This window comes from Enhydra lutris, unplaced genomic scaffold (genome assembly GCF_002288905.1).
Source record: "Enhydra lutris kenyoni isolate GAN:26980312 unplaced genomic scaffold, ASM228890v2 scaffoldscaffold19, whole genome shotgun sequence".
In the NCBI taxonomy this organism is placed as follows: domain Eukaryota; kingdom Metazoa; phylum Chordata; class Mammalia; order Carnivora; family Mustelidae; genus Enhydra; species Enhydra lutris.
Window position 1 is genome coordinate 18,328,054 of NW_019154103.1, and position 22,268 is coordinate 18,350,321.

At 33.8% G+C, this 22,268-nt stretch overlaps 1 protein-coding gene across 2 annotated transcripts in view; it reads right to left on the minus strand.

Moving 5' to 3' along the window:
• Window positions 1-22,268, minus strand: part of LOC111148361 (family with sequence similarity 172 member A) — a 419,289-nt gene that overhangs the window by 223,242 nt on the left and 173,779 nt on the right. For both annotated transcript variants that reach the window (XM_022504858.1, XM_022504857.1), the window contains one exon: window positions 13,779-13,997. In XM_022504858.1, coding sequence (XP_022360566.1) covers window positions 13,779-13,997 — 219 coding nt within the window. The remainder of the gene's footprint in view (window positions 1-13,778; window positions 13,998-22,268) is intronic.

Sequence of the window (22,268 nt, forward strand, 5' to 3'; positions counted from 1 at the left end):
TATGCAGTCTGCACAAGAATTCTGAGGGAATTTTTTCACTCTCCTGTGTGAAATCGAAACAAAGAACATTAAGAGTGAATGAGGTATAGTTAACATCATAATTCATATATAATGCACTAAGATTTTCAAATTTATATTCTTCCTCTTAGATCTTAAAATTGATTATGTTAGGAATACTGTTTTCAACTAACTTTAAGGTTTAAATCTCAATTACTTAAGGACCACTTATCCTTCTCCCCTAATAATCTACACACACACACACACACACACACACACACACACCCTGTTCTCCTTCCCCAACCCCATCAGCTGCGGAGACAAAGGCCAGAGAAACCACTTGCAAATAAAAATGGAGGGGGAAAAAATCTTGTTTTAATATAAAAATTTCAATAACCAGAATGGTAAATAGAAAACCTAGATCCCAGTAACAGTTTTGTCACTAATAACAGTGTAATTCTGAGCAAATTTCTCTTATCTCAGTTTCCTCATCTACATCTAGAAATAAACTAACTGGACTTGGTATGTCTCTGAAAAATGGCTACCACCATTCAGACACTATCTTTTGGCAACATACTCTGGTAGAAACCTTCTCCTATAAGTAATGTTCCTCCAAAATGTACTGTTTATATAAAATAGTAAACAAAGGTGGGTTGAATGAATTTGTATAAATTCTCACTTTTTAATATGAAAAATTATATGGCTCACTGACAAAAATTTAGAACAGCAGCACTGAAAAAATGAATTCCTCTTCTCAATGACTAAAAAAGATTTTAGTTTTGATAGATTTACTTAATTTAGCAGTATAAAATCCTAATTCTAATTTTTATCTGATGGTTCAGCTTTATTAAAAAAAAACATTAATCCATTATATAGCTCTGGAAATTACTGGTGTTATTATTGCTCCAGTAGAAACATAAAATTTTGGCCCATAGTATCTAAATGACTTTTAAATAAAAAGTAGTGACTATTTTAAAAAAGTCAAATTATTTTGGAATTCTTAAATATAATAGTATCCTGAAATACAGGATCATGATTTTTCTCTTTATCACCTCCCTGGGCAGAGATTTTCTGGGATCTCAGGGAGACATTTCAAGCACCAACTTGGGAATTTGGTGAGGTATTTTAAAGTTTTTGGGAAAGCAAATTCAAGTATAAATCATTTTTAGGGCAAACAGAAATTAGGGAAAGTCTTGGTAGATGACCACTTAGATTCATATTCAAAATTTTATCTTTGTTTTATGGGGTCCCTAAATGAGCCACTAAGTGTGGCTTATAATCTGTTATTTTCAAGGAGAAAAATCAATGTTTTCTCCTAGTATTAAATTATGAAAATAATGCTAAGAATGAAATTAATATTACAGGAATATAAGATAAAAATGATACATAGAGTGTGTTAAGCAGCAATTTCATGGTCCAAGAAAGTAAATCTAAACATACAATTTCATAACGTTTACAAATGCACATATATAATTCAAATTGAAATGAGATGAGTCTATAATGTAAATACTCAAGTCATTCAGTAAACATGTTATATTGCCCCACTATGTTACACATGAGAGATGCACACAGAAGTGCTTCCATCTACTGATAAAGCCATAACGTGCATATGTGAACACTGGGCTGGCGAAAACACCAAAGGGGAATGGGGTGGAACAACAAGCTCATGGCTGAGAACAGGCACACTTACTTAAAGACAAACTGAAATTAGGGGAGGGATTAAAAAAAAAAAAAAAGTTCACCTGTATTAAACAAAGCACTTTTGAGACAACTATACAAGGTGATAAGGTTTTTTTTCTCATCCCCATCTGCAGTAACTCCAAACTCCTTTGCTGTCAAGCAACTTACACATCCCAGAAGGACAGACAGTTTGGGACACAGGAAAAAATAAAGTGTGAGGGTGTCCTACTGCAGAGAAGAAGATGCGGGCCTACACTCAATATATCTACTCATTGCAACTCTCTAACAACAGTCCTTGAATAAACTACTGCATTGTGGGGAATATTATTTGTCTTGTGTTGCAGCAATTGCCTTCCAATTCAGGAGAGATCCACTGATTCATTCACTTATGTGTATATATTTTATATAAACACAGAGAAATCTTAGAAAGCCACTTGTAAAAAACGTTCAGTACTGACAATGTAGTTTACTGGGAAAAACATAGCCTTTGCAGTCTGACAGATGTGGGCTCTAACCTTAGTTTAGTTGCTCTTCATAGGTATACAACTATGAGTAAGTCTATTTACATCTGAGTCTCATTTTACATTATCTGTAAAGTCAAGGTGATACCTGCGACAGTTGTGAGGATTACACAAAGAAACAAACAACTCTTTCTAACTAGACAAATGTATGCACAAGGGCCTCAACCACAAGGGTGGGCCACAGGTGGGAGATAGAGGGTATTAAATTGCCCCTTCTTCCCAAAAAAGGGAGTGAAGTTGTGAAAGTGCAAGAACCACCATTCACATTTAAAGCCCGATAGAAGCATGGTGAATCCAACTGTATTTTGGACAGTTACTGTCAAATGTTCCTTTAGACAAGAAACAAGAGGAACCCAATTCGGAGAATTAGGAAGAACAAGGCTTCAGAAATTGGAGAAAGTGATGGACAGATGCAACTTGGATTGTAAACTAAGGATATTACAATAATTATAACACTTGTTGAGTGAACACTATATGTAAAAACCCTGTACACATGTGCCAGAAATAAGCACTCAGCTCTTAACCATGATACAATCAGTCCATTGCAAAGTTAAGGTAAACATAAGACAGAGGGACAGCACCAGCACAGAGCTAGTAGACTATGGTAGTTTATTAGACCTCAGCTGTATAGCAGGGTTAAATATGTGAGCCCTTCTGGGAAGCAAGAGGCCACCCATTTTAGGGAAACGAGGGACGAAATGAAAACTGTAGTTGCTAAAACCCAAAATGGGCATATGATTCTCCAGAGCCTTCTACTGCTGGGGACAAGTAGTAGAAAACAAAAAATTCTGGAGCACCTGGATGGCTCAGTCAGTTGAGCTTGAGCATATGACTCTTGATTGGGGCTCAAATCCTGATCTTAGGGTGGTAAGGTGGAGCCCCTCGCCAGGGTCCACATTCGGCATGGAGCTGGCATAAAATTCTCTCTCTCCCTTTCCCTCTGCCCCTTCCCCTTTCCTTCTCTAGAAAGAAAGAAAGAGAGAGAGAGAGAGGGAGAGGGAGGGAGGGAGGGAGGGAGGGAGGGAAGGAAGGAAGGAAGGAAGGAAGGAAGGAAGGAAGGAAGGAAGGAAGGAAGAAAGAAAGAAAGAAATAAAAAGAAAGAAAGAAAGAAGACAAATTCTAAATCCTCAAATTCCAATGGCCTGGTATAGACATCTTAGTTTCTATGAAGGAGGAGGGAGGATGGACACGTGAAGTCCTCTACACATAATGCTCTCTGAGTCCAGATGAGAAGAGTTAAAATGGATAGGCCCAAATGCCTTAATAAACCACTCCTACCCTGTTCTAGCTTCTCTATTTCAGCTTATACAGCTGCACACTCATACTGTTCCAGTTTCATCTGCCTGACATATCAACTGAAAAATGGTTCTTATTTTAATCTTACAGACCACTTCCTTTGGTTGCCTGTATATTCAACTCCAAAAAAGAGAGGTAGACCCAGTGGTTCTAGACATGTGGTCTACAAACCTCTGGAGGTTTTTGAGAGCTTTCAGGGGGTCCACATAATAATACTAAGGCATTTGTGTCTTTTTCACGGTGTTGGCATTTGCAGTTAAGAAGGCAATGGAGAACAAAACTGCCTGTGACTTAGCACAAATCACAGCAGTGGTACCAAACTATAGTAGTGGTCATTGTGTTCTTCACTGCTACACACTCAAGGGGAAAACACACAACACATGCACACACACACACACACACACACAAGTTCCCCTACAAAATGTTGATGAAGAACTAAAAATTACTTTTACTAAGTCTCAACCCCTGAGCATATGTGTATTTAATATTCTGAGTGATGAACTGGCGTAACTGGGTGATAGGAATTAAAGAGGCCACATGATATGATGAGCACTGGGTGTTATATTCAACTAATGAATCACTGAACGTTATATAAAAAACTAATCATGTACTATACCTTGGCTAATTGAATTTAAATTTTTAATTTTTTTAAAAGATTTTATTTATTTATTTGACAGAGATCACAAGTAGGCAGAGAAGCAGGCAGAGAGAGAGAGAGGGGGGAAAACAGGCTCCCTGCTGAACAGAGGCCGGAGGCAGGGCTCGATCCCAGGACCCAGGGATCATGACCTGAGCTGAAGGCAGAGGCTTTAACCCACTGAGCCGCCCAGGCGCGCCCCCCCCCCTTTTTTAAAGATTTTATTTATTTGACAGACAGAGATCACAAGTAGGCAGAGAGGCAGGCAGAGAGAGAGAGAGAGGGGAAAGCAGGTTCCCTGCTGAGCAGAGAGCCCGATGTGGGGCTCAATCCCAGGTCCCTGGGATCATGACCTGAGCCTAAGGCAGAGGCTTTAACCCACTGAGCCACCCAGGTGCCCAAAAAGCACCTGCAAAACAAATTATGCTAAGATGCTTGTATAGAGGGAAAGTAGTTGTGTAACTGAGTTGTGAGCTCAAGTAGCTGTTTTTTTAAATAGAACATTCTTTTTACTTGCAAGACTGATAAACAAACGATGATTACTCACATTGGGCATTTGGAAGACATTTTCTTGAAAATAAATAAAATAAACCTTAGCTTTCTTGCTAAAATTAAAAGTTGGGGGAACTTGTATCCTCTCTGGTAAGTTTAATTTTTCAACTCTTAAAAGCTTTGCAGATGAGATTGGTAGTAATATTAATAGATAGGATTTCTTTGATACTGCATAATAAAATATGTCAACATGTGGAAGATCTTCATAACTCAATGCAACATTATTTTCCAAATGACCAATATGTGATGTTATAAAATCATTCAAGAGTAAAGGTTCCATTCAAAGTACAACAAAGACCAATGGATTTTCATGAAAATAGTACAAAATACTTAGTAATGTGTTTTAGATTCACACAGCAGGTAATCTTTAAGAAGAAACTATTTCTTGGGATGCCTGGGTGGCTCAGCCATTAAGTATCTGCCTTCAGCTCAGGTTCTGATACCAGGGTCTTGGGATGGAGCCCCACATCAGACTCACTGCTCAGTGGGGAGCCCGCTTCTCCTTCTGCCTGCTCTGCTTGCTGCTCCCCCTGCGTGTGTTCTCTCTCTGACAAATAAATAAAATCTTAAAAAAAAAAAAAAAGCAACTATTCTTTGTTGAGTGTAGGTATACCAAAAAAGAAAAACATGTACGATTACCTGAAACAGCTATTAAAATTCTGCTTCCTTTTATAACTGAATATCTGTATGTGGCCAAATTTTCTTCATAAATGTCAACCAAAAAACATATCAGAAGAGGATGAAGGAAGAAAAACAGAGGTGGAATTCAGCTGTCTATTAAGCCAGATATTAAAGAGGTGCTTTTTAAATGCCACACTTCTCACCATATGTTTTTATTTGTTTTGAGAAATATAGTTATTTCTCATAAATATATGTTATTTGTGTCATCATATAAGGGACTTATTGCTATTTTATTTTTAAAAAGATTTTATTTAATTAATTAATTAATTTATTTATTTATGTTCAGTTAGCCAACATACAGTACATTTATTTATTTGAGAGAGTGAGCTCAAGAGAGCAAGCAAGCATTAGTGGGGGGTGGGCAGGAGGGTAAGGGAAGAGGGAGAAGAAGCCTCCCTGCTGAGCGGGAAGCCCAGGACTCCAGAATCATGACATGAGCAGAAGGTAGAAGTTTAACCAACTGAGTCACCCAGGCACCCCAGACTTATTACTATCTTAAAATACGTATTTATTATTATTTTTAAAGATTTTATTTATTTATTTGAATGAGAGCGACAGAACAAGTTAGGGGGAGGGGGCAGGGGAAAAGGGACGAGCAGGGAGTCCCACTTGGGGCTCCATCCCAGAATCCTGGGATCATGACATGAGCCAAAGGCAGATGCTTAACTGACGAAGCCACCCAGGCGCCCCTAAAATAAATAAATAAATAAATAAATAAATAAATAAATGTTTATTTATTTTTAAGATTTTATTTATTTGATAGACAGAGATTACAAGTAGGCAGAGAGGCAGGCAGAGAGAGAGGAGGAAGCAGGCTCCCTGCTGAGCAGAGAGCCAGACTCGGGGCTCGATTCCAGAACCCTAAGACCATGACCTGAGACGAAGTCAGAGGCTTAACCCACTGAGCCACCCAGGTGCCCCTAAAATAAATACTTAAAATTTTTCTCATATTTCATTCTTTTTGTGGTAAATATCAATTGCTATACCCATATAAACAAAAGACCTTAGTGACCTTAATGTTTAAGCATGTAAAAGTGTCCGGAGACCAAAGGTTTGAGAAGCAGTGATTATAAACCAATCGGAAAAGACCTCATTTGACCATAATTCTCCCCATACTTTCCAAAGGAAAGAGGGCAAGGAGAAAACAGGAAAAAAAATGGGATATAATGAATAGTAGGTATCCCACTGGTTCTTTTCATATACATTAATTTACCTTATTTACACCTTAAACAGGCTAATAACTACAATTATTCTTATTTTACAGATGAAGAAACTAAAAGAGTGAGGTGACTTGTCCAACGTCACAGCTTGTGAAAAAATTAAGATCATTAGAGCATAACTCTCTTGAATTCTGAATTTCTTTTTCTTTCTACTACATCATATTTATAGTAGAATTCCTCACCAAATTTGGCCAATAGTCAACCGAAACAAATAAGTGCAGAGCTCTGGTCTTTATTGTAATTTCTATTCTAAATCTAAAGATCTAATTATTTTGCCACTTTCAAATTTTTCTTTTTTGGCTTGTTTTTAACTGAATTCAAAGAATGCCTGCTATACTTAATAATGGTTGTTAAGTGGGTTTAAAGAACAATGTACTAATTTTCTGAGTGTTAGCATGTATCAGTCATACATAGTATCACAGTTCTTTCAACGTGTGCTAGTCAATATCAAAGAGCAGATTTATACAGTGAAAGGTCTGTCTCTTCTGCTTTGTAGGTTCATGTAAGCAAGCATTTATTAAAATATTCATTCATCAAATATTTATTAAAAATCTACTGTTTACTAGGCTTTGGAAGTAAGAAACATGAAAATACAAAGATTGATTTCTGATTATTTAAAATAGAATCATGGCACTTTAAATGCTTTAAAATTAAACAATTTTGTGGCTACTTTCTCTGCAATCAGGTTTGATCAGTTTCCCTTTTAAATGAAAACCTTAAAATGAAGAAACTAAGGTATCCTTAGTGAACATTTAATGATTATATTTTAATATTGCTCTACTGAGTTGCTAGAAGATGCAAGTGCTACTAATAATCTTTTTATTAGGGGCTAACTTTTGTCAGGTGGGACCCATTTCCCTTCTGGCTCCAGGTGAAGCCATATAGCTGGAGTGACATTCCCAATTTGTTTCACCATCCCTCACTCTTTCCCTCCCACAGGGGGAGTGACTGACTTGATTAGTACATTTGGGGGAAGAAACAGAATGCTCGACTCAGCCCTTCTGGGCATCTTTCAAAGCTACTTGCAAAAAGGATGCATTCCAACTTGTTTTCTACCTTGTGAAAGGGGAAGTGGATGTTTGGAAGATAGATGAAAATGTGTTTTGGGGGAAATGAATTAGGTAATCTAAATTTAGTCATGGATCTAAGCCACATTTTCCATTTGAACTATATCAATTAGTAAAGCTGGTGTTTTGATATCCTTTTGTCTGATTCCTTTGTCATATTGTTCACTGGGTTACAAACTCAGGAGGGTAAGATAGACATTATTTTTGGTACAAGGTAATGAAAGATACAAAAGCTGGGAACCTCAAGGATTGGGTACTTTCTTAGTTGATTATGAATTTGAGAGCAGACAGGTGGTTATTTATTAGCCCTGAAGACCCAACACGGTGTGTCAGAAACCATGTTCACTTTGCATATATTATTATCATTTCATTTTTTCAGACAAAAGAACTGAGACATAGGGAAGTTAACTTGTTTGAGGTCACAGTTTATAAAGTGGAAAGAGCTGGGATTCAAACTCAAGTTGTTCAAATTCTGCACATTTAATTTCATCTCCATATTACATCTCTGCAATGAGTATGATTCTAAATGTTATTCAGACATTAAAAACAGAAAATAAAAATAATTATTATCAAATCTTCAATGACTACTGGTTTTAAGTTCATTTGGGAAAGTGTAAATGTTTTGGAATGTAGAAAATGTTTAAAATATAAATTCTTATACTGATTATTAAATTACTAGCTAAGCTTGTTGTTTTTTCTTTCCATTATATATTAAAAGATTTAGGGCTAAGGAGATAAAAGGGAAGAAAGAAAAGATGCAGTGTGATGGGGGGGTACTCAGTTTCAGAGGAAAGTAAAACCCAGTGTGAACAGCAGCAGCCCCTGGTGGTCTAAGGGGAAAAAATAGTGTATCTATAATTATGGGGGTAGAAATATGTTTTTTAAAAGAATATATGTACATATTTAGCCATTTGACTCAGTTTTCAACCCAACACGTTAAAAAACAGATGCTTTAAAAAATGATCTGTTGGCAAGATGCTTGTTAAAATTTTATCAGTTGAAATATTAAAATTCATTATGAATTAATTAACACATTATATAAAAATAAAATGTTTTTGTTTCATCATTTTACAAAGTACTATAACCAGTGGTGATTAACACTGGGAATTTTGTGTGTCTTGCTATGTGTTGCTCAGAAAGAAACTAAATTTATAGGATTACCACTAAATTGATGACATTTTCTGTCTTCACTCTTGAATTCAGTTGGCAGATGTTTTCGAGAACAAAAAATTCTGTCTTATTACAAAACATATTAAGCAGGTTTTCCTGCCAGGCATGTCTGACATGATGTTTATTGCCTAGACCAAATCAATCCCCTTAATAAGCCATAATATATGCCAGAAAGTACATTATTTCATACTTAAGGAAAGTTGCCACATGAAACAGTAAGTACTTTGATCTCTCAAGCTCTGTTTCTAATGCATCAGAAATGTACTACATAATCCAATAGTTAGTCATATTTATTTATACTCATTTAGTACATAAAAAAACCTACACTTTGTTAATCTTAAAGTTTTAGACTTGGCTTCTAGTTTACTTCTGCCTGTCTATAATAGATATTTACAAAATTTGAAAGGAGATTTTGGCTTTTTAACAGATTCCAGAAAAAAGGAAATGCAAATATTTAAATATACCGGGAAAATAAAATGGTTCCAGAGATTAAACATTCATTGACTATAATATAAAAAAAATTAAATTTGGTTGCTAAAACACTAGATAGAAATGACTCCAGTGGCCTTAGTACAGAAGAGAACAGGTACAGAGAAGATGGGATATTTATTAGCCTTCACTAATATTTTGAACATAACCCAAGTCAGAGCATCAAAAACATATTTTTTGAAAGAATGCTTCAGTTTATCAGTTGGCTGTTTCTGAACAATTGCAAAAATTCACATAAATGCTGAAAAAATCCATCAGAAAACTAGACACTAAATATCTCTTATGTTAAGGAGTAAGATTTTTGATGGATGTCAACAAGCAATCAAGCCATAAATATTTGAGTATCTTCAATGTGTAATGCCAGACTTTGCCAAGATTCTTACTCTGTAAATGTCTCCTCCACATTTGGACTTTTCCTTCTGTGGCCATGTAATTTCCTTCCCCCTTCTACTTGCAGCATTTTTTTTTCCTTCAACCTTCTGGGTCTAATCTCTCTTCTTTACTTCCTATCACCACAGCCCACAATTAAGTCTCCTATGGAAGAGATATTTAAGCAATTCCAACTCGGTATTACACAGATCAGCATCAAGTCACTTTTGGCTAGATTCTATGTATACTGTAAAGCACTTTATACTGTAAAGTGCTTTTAAGTGATCTTCTTTAGTCTGAGTACTTGTCCTCTTATGCTCCAGTTTGGTATCAGAATATCCCTCATTTCTATGCTGCAGGTCACATTATCCAGGTATCTCTAGACTAAGGCCTAGTCTTTTTGCTTTGGTCTTCCTGCAGGGTATTGGATTCTAATGAGTGAGTTTATTATCAGTTTCTGATTCCTCATGGTATGCTCTGTACTATTGTAAATATTAACTCATTTCTGTTTATTCTTAAGGAATGACCAATACAGCATGCTCAAAGATCTACAATATTATGGGGAGTAGAAATGCATGAAAGATAAATATTAATAATATTACGAAACAAAAACACAAGAGATATCTCAGGACAGCAAATGATAAATTCCACACAAGTTAACCAGTCGCAGTGACTTCCATGAGTCATAGTAAGTGATTATGGTGATATGAAAAGGTGAGATTTCAGTTGGGCACTACAACATGGATAGAATTTGGATGGAGGGAAAGAACAGGAAGCGAAGTTACATAGCACAAAGGTGTACAGCAAAGAACACGTATAGCAGCCTGGCTCTACTCTATGAGCAAGGGTACACAATAGAAATAGCAGTAGTCAGCATGAAACATTTCCGTTTTCACCCATTAACATACTTCCTTGATGACAGAATTTAAAAAAAACAAACAAACCATATCTCACTCTTATAGATTTAGATGCAAAGGTATAGATCAAGGTATTAAATAAATCTTGAGAAACTGACTTCTTACCATTAATTTTCGTAACGTTCTCTCAGCCACTGGAGTAGGTAGGGGACCAACAATGTAATTTTTGTTTGTTTTGGATTGTTTGAATGAGATTCCTCACAATCAAGTAGCATACTTTAATGATGCAGGACATATTAAAAAAAAAGTAGTAGTGTGGGATTTTAATCTTGGCTCCACCACCTTACTTACCAAATAAAAATTTATTATGAAGACTCTGTTCTGAGCTCTGGGGATATAATAGTGAGCAAAACAGACTAAGTCTCTGCCCTCACGAAGCTTATATTAAGCTATGTTATTAAGCTATGTTATTCTGGGGAAATTACTAAGTTTTGACTCACAGTCTTCTCTATATAAAATTTACATAAAATATAAAATAAAATCTATATAAAATTATATTCCTATATAAAATTGGATCAATATTAGTGATCCTATTAAGAGAGAATGTGTATATGTATATATACATAATGTAATACATTTGTGTGCACGTATTACTTGTTATAAATATGTATTATATATGAATTGTTCATAGATATTTATTAAATAACTATTATTTAATATCTATTAAATAACTGATAAAAATCTATTAATCATCAGATGTCACTTATATCGTGCTTTTATAAGAATTGTTTTAATTTCCTATTTCATGTATATATTTTGTTTCCAACTGTAGAACAACATGGTAAAAAGCAAATGGAGAAAGAACCTACAATTAGAAGTCCTGGTTTCAACACTTAGTTCCACCATTTATTAGTTATCTGCTCTCTTAGACAAAAATGAGCCACCTGTGCATCAGTTAGTTTCCTTACCTATAAAATAAGGATAAAACTATTTGATCTACTTACCTCATGGGATTGTTCCAAAGACTAGATGATCAACTTCAAAATGTAAATAGTTAAGAAGTATAGAAATTTATGCTAATTTATCCCCATCACATATGATGCTCTGTGTCTGAAAATTACAAACACTTTTTGGAGACATGTTTTGAAAAGGAGAGTACAAGAAGTCACTTCTTTAGTGGATCAAAACTACCTAAGAATTAAGGCATCTTACACAACATGAATCATTCTTCTCTTTCTCCACCACAGGATCACACCTTACTATCTAGAACTATGTCTGAAGAGTACCAGCTTAACTCTGCTATTTTGCACAATTCTAGAAGATTTTAAGAGAAAGGGTATTTATTAAGGAAAAATGACATTCATACTAAGACTATCAGGTATATAGCTATATTATCTAAAAGTGTCTGTTTTTGCTTTAAGTGCTTTCAATGGGAACTGAGACTGATGAGTGAAATGGGACGAGAAAGAAAGAAGCAAAAAGACATGATAAGGAAAGAAGCAGAAACGGCAGGAGTGTAAAAGAGATAGCAGAATTAAAGAAAAAAGACAAAGGGAAAGAGAGATCATAAAAATGAAGCAAAATAAAAGATTTTTCTCCCTTTATATAAGAAGAAAAACAGAGGCAGAGATAAATGAAACAGATTTGAAAACAGAAAAAAGAAAATGCACACATATAAGGAACAAAAGCAAAATACCCACGCAGTGGTGACAAGAGAAAATAGAAAAGGAGATATAAAACCTACAAGACAGATGTCAGAAATAAATCCATATTCTATATATATCATAGGCAAATAAACCAAACTTTAAGAAGAACAATACATAAAATCACTTTTTGTTTACATTTTACATAAGCACATGAATTTTCTTAATGATGTGTATATTTCAAAAGCTTTTACAATTCATTTTCGAAATCTGGATATCAGAATTTTTTTTAACTGTCCTAAGAATGGTAGTTGACAGACTGGATCATATAATTAGAAAGCTTAGGACAACCGATAAAGAAGGCGACACCATGACACCTATGCAGCCATACAAAAGAAAAACGGTAATATACCTACATTAGAACAAGCAAGCTACTTATTGATTCCAATGTAATCACTGTTTTTGTTTTTCAAAAAATATATTACATAGTGAGATGCTTTTCAGAAATTTAAATACTGCAATCTGACTAACTTTAGCTTGAGTCACTGTATGATGAGCTTTGGGTATTCTCGGTCTGGATACCTCTTTGGGTCATGAGGATTTACATGCTGCTTTCGTACTGTTTAACTACCCTAACTTACTCAACAAACCGACCTAGAGTCTTGAAAGTTTGGAGTGTAATTCCCAAAAGTATAGGGATTATGCAATGAATGAGAATGAAGAAAATAACTCAGAAAGTTACGTACTCCCCTCAAAGACGGTATGAAATATTTTATTAGTAAACTTTTTTTAAAAGGAAGTGTACAAATAGTTCAAACTGATTAATTTGAAACTATTACTATCTTACAATATAATTTATAAAGTGTTAATTTGTCTATGTTTAAATGTTCTGAATTGCTCACTTTTAAAGAACATATCAATTTACTATTTTACTTACCTAGTAGCATTTTTGACACGCTTTACTATTAAATTCTATTTATAGGACCCATAATAAGGGCTTTGAAAATTGCATAAATATGTCTCATATATACAATACACAGTATGTATATCAAGCAGAATGTGTCAAAGTTCAAATAAAATTGTTTGTGCCCCCTATGAATTAGAACTCCTTGGGCAGCACTGCTGTAACGATCCCATGCTGCTAGCATTACAAAGTGCAAAGGTTCACTGGGTAAGAAAAGAGCAAAGGAGAGAGTTCCCTCATTACACTATCCCTAAACTATTCTAGTTTAAATATTTATTAAGATATTAATTACTCTTCCTCCCTCCATCTGCCTTCGGAAGTTAAGCTGAAACACTGTGGATGGATGGCTGCTCATAGGAAAAGAATGCATTAAAACTATCACCACCCAAGATGAAGACCAATGTTTTGTATGGTGCATTCATAATTGCTTTTGAAACTTAAGTAAACTATCACACTGAAATAAGGACGTATTTTGTAATTCTGAATAAAAAAAAATTTCAGACAAGTAACAACCATGGGATATGAATAGCTGAAAATTAAAAAATTAAGTTTCTTTTAAAAAAATAACAACTATGAAATACAATACAAATAAAGTAAAAGAAATAGTGAAGGAGACTAATAATCTTATTACTTACTCTGATATACAACTGCATCATCTCTTTTTCCCTTTGGGGGTTACGATACTTTTCATAGAAATCGCGTCGCTTCTTTGTTTCTTTAGAGACTTTATCTTTTCTTTCCCGTTTTTCTGCTGGTTCATCTGAACTATCAGAAGATGACTGTACATGGATCTTCGGCTTTTCTACTTCAATATAGTTTTCATTGGGATTCAGTACTATTACTCCATATCCCTCCTGTTTTGAAAGCAAAGAAGGCAGCATAATTTAATCTTAGAAACCATCTCAATTCATAAAAAAATCTGCAAAATTCCATAGTAAGTGATTTAATATAGTTGCATAGTCACTAAAGTATTTCTTTATAAAAGACTATAGTTCTACTTTTTCCAACAAAAAGTTATTTAAAATTGTTTGCCTGCACTGTTTGTGTAAATAGATTATTTGTAAGAATAAAAAGACAAAATTGTAACACAAAGGTTGCCAAGGTTATATTTTTTTATAAAGTACTTCAGATCTCTCAGAACCCCCCAAATAATTGAAATAAATTAACAAGTAACAACTACACTTTCAAACTACATCAATATTTAAATACCTATTTTGAGAAAACAGCCTCTTTGAAGCTGAAGTTAAAATTCCACACCCTATTTTGTTGGATTCTCTTTCCTTTACAATTGCACTTTAATGAGCATTTTTTATTTGTCTGAATTCCAGAAAGAATAAGCAATTAAGGAATAAATGTGACCTAACATTCTACAGATTTACGTATCTATAATATCAGAAACATAATAATCAACCTGTGTAGCTGATATATTTTCCAACTCTCTTCTTTCAGGAGGCCACACATATCATAAAACAAAATAATGTCCTACTATAAGGCATGGGAGCAATTATTTAATCCTAAAATTTCTTTCATTTTTAACCACCATAAAAATTTCTCTATATTGGGGACTAGTACTAGGAAATAAGTCCCAAAGTCTGAAATACAGCTTACTGAGCTATTATACCTTCTCTAAAGTTTTAAAAATATATTTTCCTGTCTGACAATTCTAGCAAGGCAAACATTTCTATGGTTACAATTAGGAAAACTTTTGGTATTTATATTAAGTTATAGCTGATGGAATAATCAAACCGCGAGAAATTAGAAAAGAATAAACAATTTCCACTGACAAGCATGTGCAACATAAATTTGTGAAGCTATTAATATCTTGTATTTTCTATTCACTTCTGTACTGTGGGTGTCCCAATTTTACCTTGTAAAATCCTGTAAGGTCATATTTTAAAAGTGTACTACATTACAATAAAAACACATAAGAGCTATGGAAAATAAAGCTTGAAAAATATCATTCTTACTGAAAAAGAAAACTCAATACTTTTTCCAAAAGTATAACTGTAGAACTAATTCAAGTTTAAAATTTGTTTTTTGCCAAATCAACCATAATAAGATGATTTTTTAAAAAGTGATTGTAGTAATAATAGAGTAATATTAGCATTGACTCAATTATCTTATTTTTAAGTATGCTACACTGCTGCATGTAGTTGGTTTTTTTAATGGTCGATTTCACAATCTACATAAAAACTTCATTGGGATTTTTCAAGTTTTGCCCCCCAGTTGATACTATTGTCTAAAACTATGATATGGTTTGCAGATTGTGAAGTTCATTAAAGTTGTGATTTTAGTGATAGTACTGTTAATTAAGATATAGTTGTCTTGCACACATGAAAACTATATAATGCCAAACTGATTAACAAAATACCATATATTCTTTAATACATGTTCAAATAAAACTTTTAAACAAATACCTATTTTATGAGAAGTTACAAAATATTTTACAAACTTAAAAACTTAAATGTTCTACATCAAAGCATAAGATAAAGGGTTTTTTTTTGGTTTCTCTTTTTAAGTATCTTAGCTGGTAAGTCAAAGTTTTACCAACAAAAGATATTTTATTTGGTCCTGCTTTATTCTAATCTGTATAGCTATTCAAAAGTCTTGTAATTCATTGTGATCACTGTCAGGTAGACAGATTGTCACTTGGTGATTTTCTACAGTTGGACACACTTGACTAGTTATTAAAGTCACATTTGAAGGAAGTTCCTACCCGTCTTCCTTGTGCCTCTTACAACTTTTCACGCCCTTCTCAAATTTCAGCTATAACTTCTCCTCCCACCAAAAGTTAAGTTAAAGAACACTGTTGCACTCTGCTAAACAGGGTGAAATAGAGGCATTCATACACTGTCTCTGGTGTAAGGAACATAGTCAAAAAAGGTCACCATAGGCCAAAAAGAAAATTGCCTCCTTACTAGATTCTGTACCATGAGTAAGTGGTCTCCTGTCATGTTTCTTCCCTGCCTTCTCTGAGTGAATTGAACTTTAAACACACACACACACACACGCACACGCACATGCACACAGTCTCTCATACTCACACATGAGTTAGAAGTAGCAAACCCAAAACAGGATCTTAGAATTCTTAGATATGAAAATAGTGATATACTACATTTTAATGATGTTATGAAAAACATCAAACTCAATGTAACAAAGTGGGACTTTAATAAATTGATAGAATATGAGCATCACCTTTGCACCATAAAGGAATTCCAAATAAAGGTAAACACTTTAGACAAAGTTTATAGCCACTAGAATTACAAAACTTTTGGCCTAATTTTTAACTTAATCACTAGATACAGTATTTCTCATAATACCACGTTTACTTAAGCAGAAGTTTTTACTTCAATTTTTGGAAATCACTGATTGAAAAATTACTGCACCTACTTGATTTTAAATGGAGTCTGAAATTTGATGTGTCCTATCGAAATAAGTATAGAAAGCAAACATAAATCATCAAAGAAGTAGTATTTGTCTAAGTTATTGATTATGTAACTGAAAATTACATGACTCATTTGTCCAATTTTATAAAGACACAATATCAATTTTTCACCAAGGCATCAACTAATGAAAAATGATTCTATTTTTAAATCACCACTACAAAAATCAATTAAAGAATTTTTAGCATTTAGATATCAACAATGAATGCTGCTCTTTAAATACCTGAATTATTTAGAAAATATTTTATCATTTAGATATTTCATACTGCTAATTTAATTAATGGAATAACAATCAAGAAATATTCAGGAACAGTTCCTGCAGAAATGAGAGCTAATTTTAATAAATGTCTTTGTTACAAATTCAATTACCATTCTGTGAAAAACTTACATTTTTCAATTAAAATTTTCCTGATAAATTAATTAATGTGATATTCACAAAGACCATTAATAACCACTTTATAATGAGGAAGAGAAAACTGGAGAAACAAAATAAAGTCAACTATCCCACTTATATATGCTCTAACTACAGATATTAGTAAAACTTTGTCTTTTCCTCCTTTTCTCTGTCACATACAAATATTGTCCAAAAATTCCTTTATATAATAAAGCTAAAAAGATTTTTGCCATGTTAACATTAATACATGGAAACCAAGGTATCAAAGTAAATAGTCAAAGTAAAACAAGGCAGATAACATACCAATAGCTAAATTTAACCATTTGAAACCATTGAAGAAACCATCTTAAAAAATAAAAATAAATGCCATTTTAAAAATTAATTTTCTCTATTCCCAATAACTCAATCGATACACAAAGAAATAGAAAGAGATCCTAGTTTGACCTTTAACAAGTGTACCCATAAAGTTTTACAAAACTTTATAAAACCAGGCATCAGATATAGTATCATAAAAGAACCGTGCATTGCCACTCTAATGAGGCCTCCATAACTAATGCTTATAACCTTAAACATTTTATATGGAAGTATTCTTTTTATATTTAATCATTCATGCTAAATTTCGCATAAGATGAAAAGGCAGGTAATTTTAAACATACACAGAAACTTCTGTTATCTTTAAGAAGACAAAATGATCAAACTGATTACCTAACATTCTACAACTAAATAAATAGAACTTCTGGCATCCTGATTAATGATTTACCCAAGTCAATTCCAATATCCAACATTTCAAGAGACAAAGTATATATAAAGTTGTTAATTAACTCTTATGTTTGAGTGCACAGTCTAGCAGAAGATCAAGAAAGTGATCAAGAGGCTAATCTCTTTCACTTATCTCATTCCATTTTCTATCCTTTGTAGCTGTAACTGTAGTTTCATTTTCAGAACTGGGTTTATAAGGTCTAAAGCATGGAATCTTAATCAGAAACCCTCAAAATTTTATTGCTAGACATAGCAGTTTATTCAGCACAGCGGCTCGCTGTGATTTAAAGAGAATGCACAGGACTGCAGGCCTCCTTTACTTTGAAGTCTGTAGATGCACTTACTAATAAATAATAGTTCATTTATCATTCAATCAACAAATGATGGCTTAGGTCAGAGGTCTAAAACAGATAGGTGATGCCAAACACAAAGAACCAAAGAGGAAATCTTGCTTAAGAAATTAAATCAGTACAGAAATGTACTTGTCAAGAAGATTCTACAAATAGATAAAATGTTTTAATGTCTGACCAAAGCCAGAATGTATTTTGATCCCAATGAAATCTTGCTAAAATTGAAGACTTATCCAAGTTAATTTGCCTATTAAATACCAGTTATAAGGAAAATAGAAAATAGGAGAAAATTCTACATCTTTTCAAATCTCTTGTGGTTGGCTAAATAAAAAATCAGGTGAAAGTACTCAGCTCTGCATATTAACCTGCCAATGCTATAAGCCACGTGTGACCAAAGAGGTCAGGGGCCAGAGTAGAATCCTCTGACCTATGGAACTGTCTGTTTTGGTCTTCAGGCAAAACTCTGTAAAAGATCATTTAACACAGATTTATCAATCATATTTTCCAAGTTCAGCATTCTATCTGTTTGGTTTGAAAGAAGAAAGGTGCTCATCCTCAAAGGAAATGAAACCCAAAGCAATTTACCTATAAGCTACATCTACCCATGGTTAAAATGGACAAACCACTGTCCATTCATCTTTCTGAAAGATGTATGTTGTGTTTATTCTCATCTTTTTCACAACAAGGGTATGTCTATGTCACTGTTGCAACAGCCTAGGTGCAACAGTGAGATGAGGTCATGACAACCAATCAGAAGTCACTAGTGAAGCGTTAAAGTAAACATAGCTGTTGGAGCTGCAGCTCTGCTTGAAAAATGCCCCCTCCATTATTTCAGCAATTTTCTCAAGACGTGACCTGGGACTGAAACGCCTAAAATGTCACTTGATTCCATTTTCTGCTTTCTCCCAATGTGCATTTAGGTAACAGCACCCTGCTAATATTTTGTAAAATGTTTGTCACAACCATGCTTTAACTTGTAGCTCCCTATATTCTAATGTCGTGTTCCATGGTACAAAAATACCATGATATAGACCAACATAGATTATTCCAGTAAGTTTCCAACTTCAAATAGCTCATCAAGTTAGTCAGTAAAAGAAAACATGCCACAAAAAGTTTTCAGAGGACCACCTGTTGTCTATTATTTTTACATAGCACTTACTCATAAATCATAACACAGGGTAATTAATCAAGCTGTCAAAGAGAAGGTCAAAGGTTATATGGTAGAGTCAGAAGGTCATGCATGGGCTGATAGAGGTCAGGGTCACACTGCATTCCTCATTATCAAGTTGGGATGAGAGACGGCCCAAGCAAACAAAAGTGAAAGCAGATGGAGAAGTGAGTGGATAAAAAAAAAAAAAGAAAAAGAAAAAAAAAGAAAATTTCACAAACAAAAAGAAAAGTGAAAGAAGACTGTCAGCTGCCTTCAAGTAGAGAATAGAAGAGAAAAGAAATACACTGAAATGTGCTCAAAGGAGTTCAAGAACATAAAGAAACTACAGTTTTATTAATTAAATAAGTTGAATATAACTTTTCTTGGTCATTTTATTAGTGCATACAGCAACATGAGAAAATATACATTTACCATCTCCTTACCTTCTCCAGCTACTGTGCTCAAGATAAATTAAGGTTAAGGCAAAGAGTTCCAAGGATAAAGTATGATTACAAAAAAAGACAACAACAACAAAAACAAAACCCACAAGTTACAGTAAGAGGGTTTTTTTTTCCTTTATAATATTGTCTCTGCATTACAACATAGATGTGCAAATAGTTTTAGCCACAGGATAGATAATTTTTAAGTATGATACAAAGATATCCACAAATATAAATGCATCATAAAAGTCCTTTTGAATAACAAAACAGTTATAAAATATTCTATTATTATGCTGGCCTGAATCAGATGCAGAACACTGTGCAAAATTAGCTGTCACCCTTTGCTCAAAATCTTTGTTAATCTCATTTTGAATGTTTGCAGCTTTATCAACACATGCATCAATGTCAGCTCCTTGGTTACTGAACCGCTGTAGTTGGAAGAAGATATAATTAAAATGTTTTGGCACAGAAAAGGTGAAATTGTATCTTCCCTTGTTCCCTTAGGAGTCTGTAAAACATGAAGGATATATTGACAAACACACACCCTTGTCTCTAGTTCTGACATCTCAGGTCATCCAAGTGCTATTTATTTTAAAACATTCACTTTGCGCTTATCTATATTATCACCTGTTCTGTTTCTAACTTTTCCTAGGTTTTAGAACACTGTGATGCTTAAACACAATTTTTTCTTCTGATCACCAATATTTTATTTATTAAAGCACTCTATAAATTTATAATAGCATCATTAAAAACATTTACCACTCATTATCAAGGACATAAATATGATTTAATACTACAGCATTATGAAATCTTTTATATTCTTTGCTTTTCATTCTTATAAAAAAAACAAACAAACATACACCCACACGTTTACACATTACAGTAAAAAGAAGTAACAAGTTACAACTGTTGCCTGTCTATGACAGATCAAAACCCCTAAGTGGGTATAGGGAATCTTACAGACACACCTCCCTATTACATGGTCCCAAGCAGAGTTGGATGGACAAATTTATCTTACGAAATTTATGTTCTCCATGAAAATTGTGGCTTTATGCTTTAGAGGGCAAAATGAAAGTCTAATAGTCTCTTAGCTTCGCACTAAAATCCTTTAGAAAACTGTGTAAATATCGTAGCTATAGATGATAGGCTCAAAGTCTTTCGAAACATTATCACTTGACCTGATCATATATGTACCATGCAAACATACGCTTACGGTTTCAAATTACTCTTAAAATCTGCTTAAAAACTATGGTACATTAATCATTTTATCTTCAAATATGCCACCTCTCTCTTTCTTTTTTTCTTCCAATTAAAATAGCATGTTTAAAATATTTTTGTTGTTTTTTCAAGAATATATATGAGTGCTTTCCTCGTGGTTCTAGAGTCCACTTGCAAGCATGAGGACATAAAGAAGGACCCCAAATATTCAATGAGTCAATAATGTGTTAAAAACTGATTCCATACAATGAATACTTAATAAGCAGCTACTATTAACCAACCACTGTACTAGGTACAGTGCTATACCTGTGAGTCACCTTTTCTTTTAAGATATGTCCATTCAATAGAAAATTCCAAATCAGAATTAAGTACAAATTCCTAAAATGTCTACATGAAACCTTTTTATTCTTCAAGAGAAAAGAATAATATGAAAAGGGAAAAAAAGGAGGAAAGCATAATGATAAGACAGTCCTAAAACCAATCTGGCTACACTTTCAAGGATAGTTAACCCTAAATGGTAAGTTAGCTATGCTTGTGTTTGTATTAAGAGTAATAGTTCAACTTACTCCACCATAGTGAAAATGCACTGCTTGGGGATGTGTATGTGTGTGTGTGCATCGTATACATTCAGGTATTTCATTGAGTAAAGTCATTTCATAATCTAAGGGAAAAGCTTCTATACACATTTACCTCCCAATAAACAGGTGCAACTGAGTACAGCTATGAATTTCCCTTCCCACAGTGACCTATGTCAGAAGATCTCCTCATACTTCTGCTAAATAATTTAATTACTTATGAGTTATGGTTTCTTTGTAACCTTTTAAATGACTGACTCATTAAAATGCAAAAATATGCAAAACATGATGTCACCAGGTCAAACAGCTGTGTTGGTAAAATTATGGCTGTGAATGTCCCCAAGAACATGAAAATATTAATAATTTATATTGCTCATTAGATGGCAAAAACTCTTTAAACAGATTTAGAGACAGATTAATTTTATAATCACAAAATGCTACACTACCTCATGGTAACAAATCTTTCTACCATCTGTGACCCTTTGGTGTACATAAAACATATAAAAATTCATAATGGCTTAAAGTTTTTGCATTACAATATGCGTATTCATGGAAAAAAGACATAAGAACCTGGAATACAACAGTAAAGGACTTTGTTTTTAAAAAAATAATGAAATCACGACTATTCATCAACTTTAATCACAACTTAATTTTCCTTCAAACAGGACAGAGTAATGGCAAATAAGCTATAGCATGAGATAATCAACAAGTCATACCTCTGCAAACCAACATAACTGTCTTACGCTGTTTAAAAATAAATGTCATACTATGACTTCAAATCTTGTGCAGAAACTTC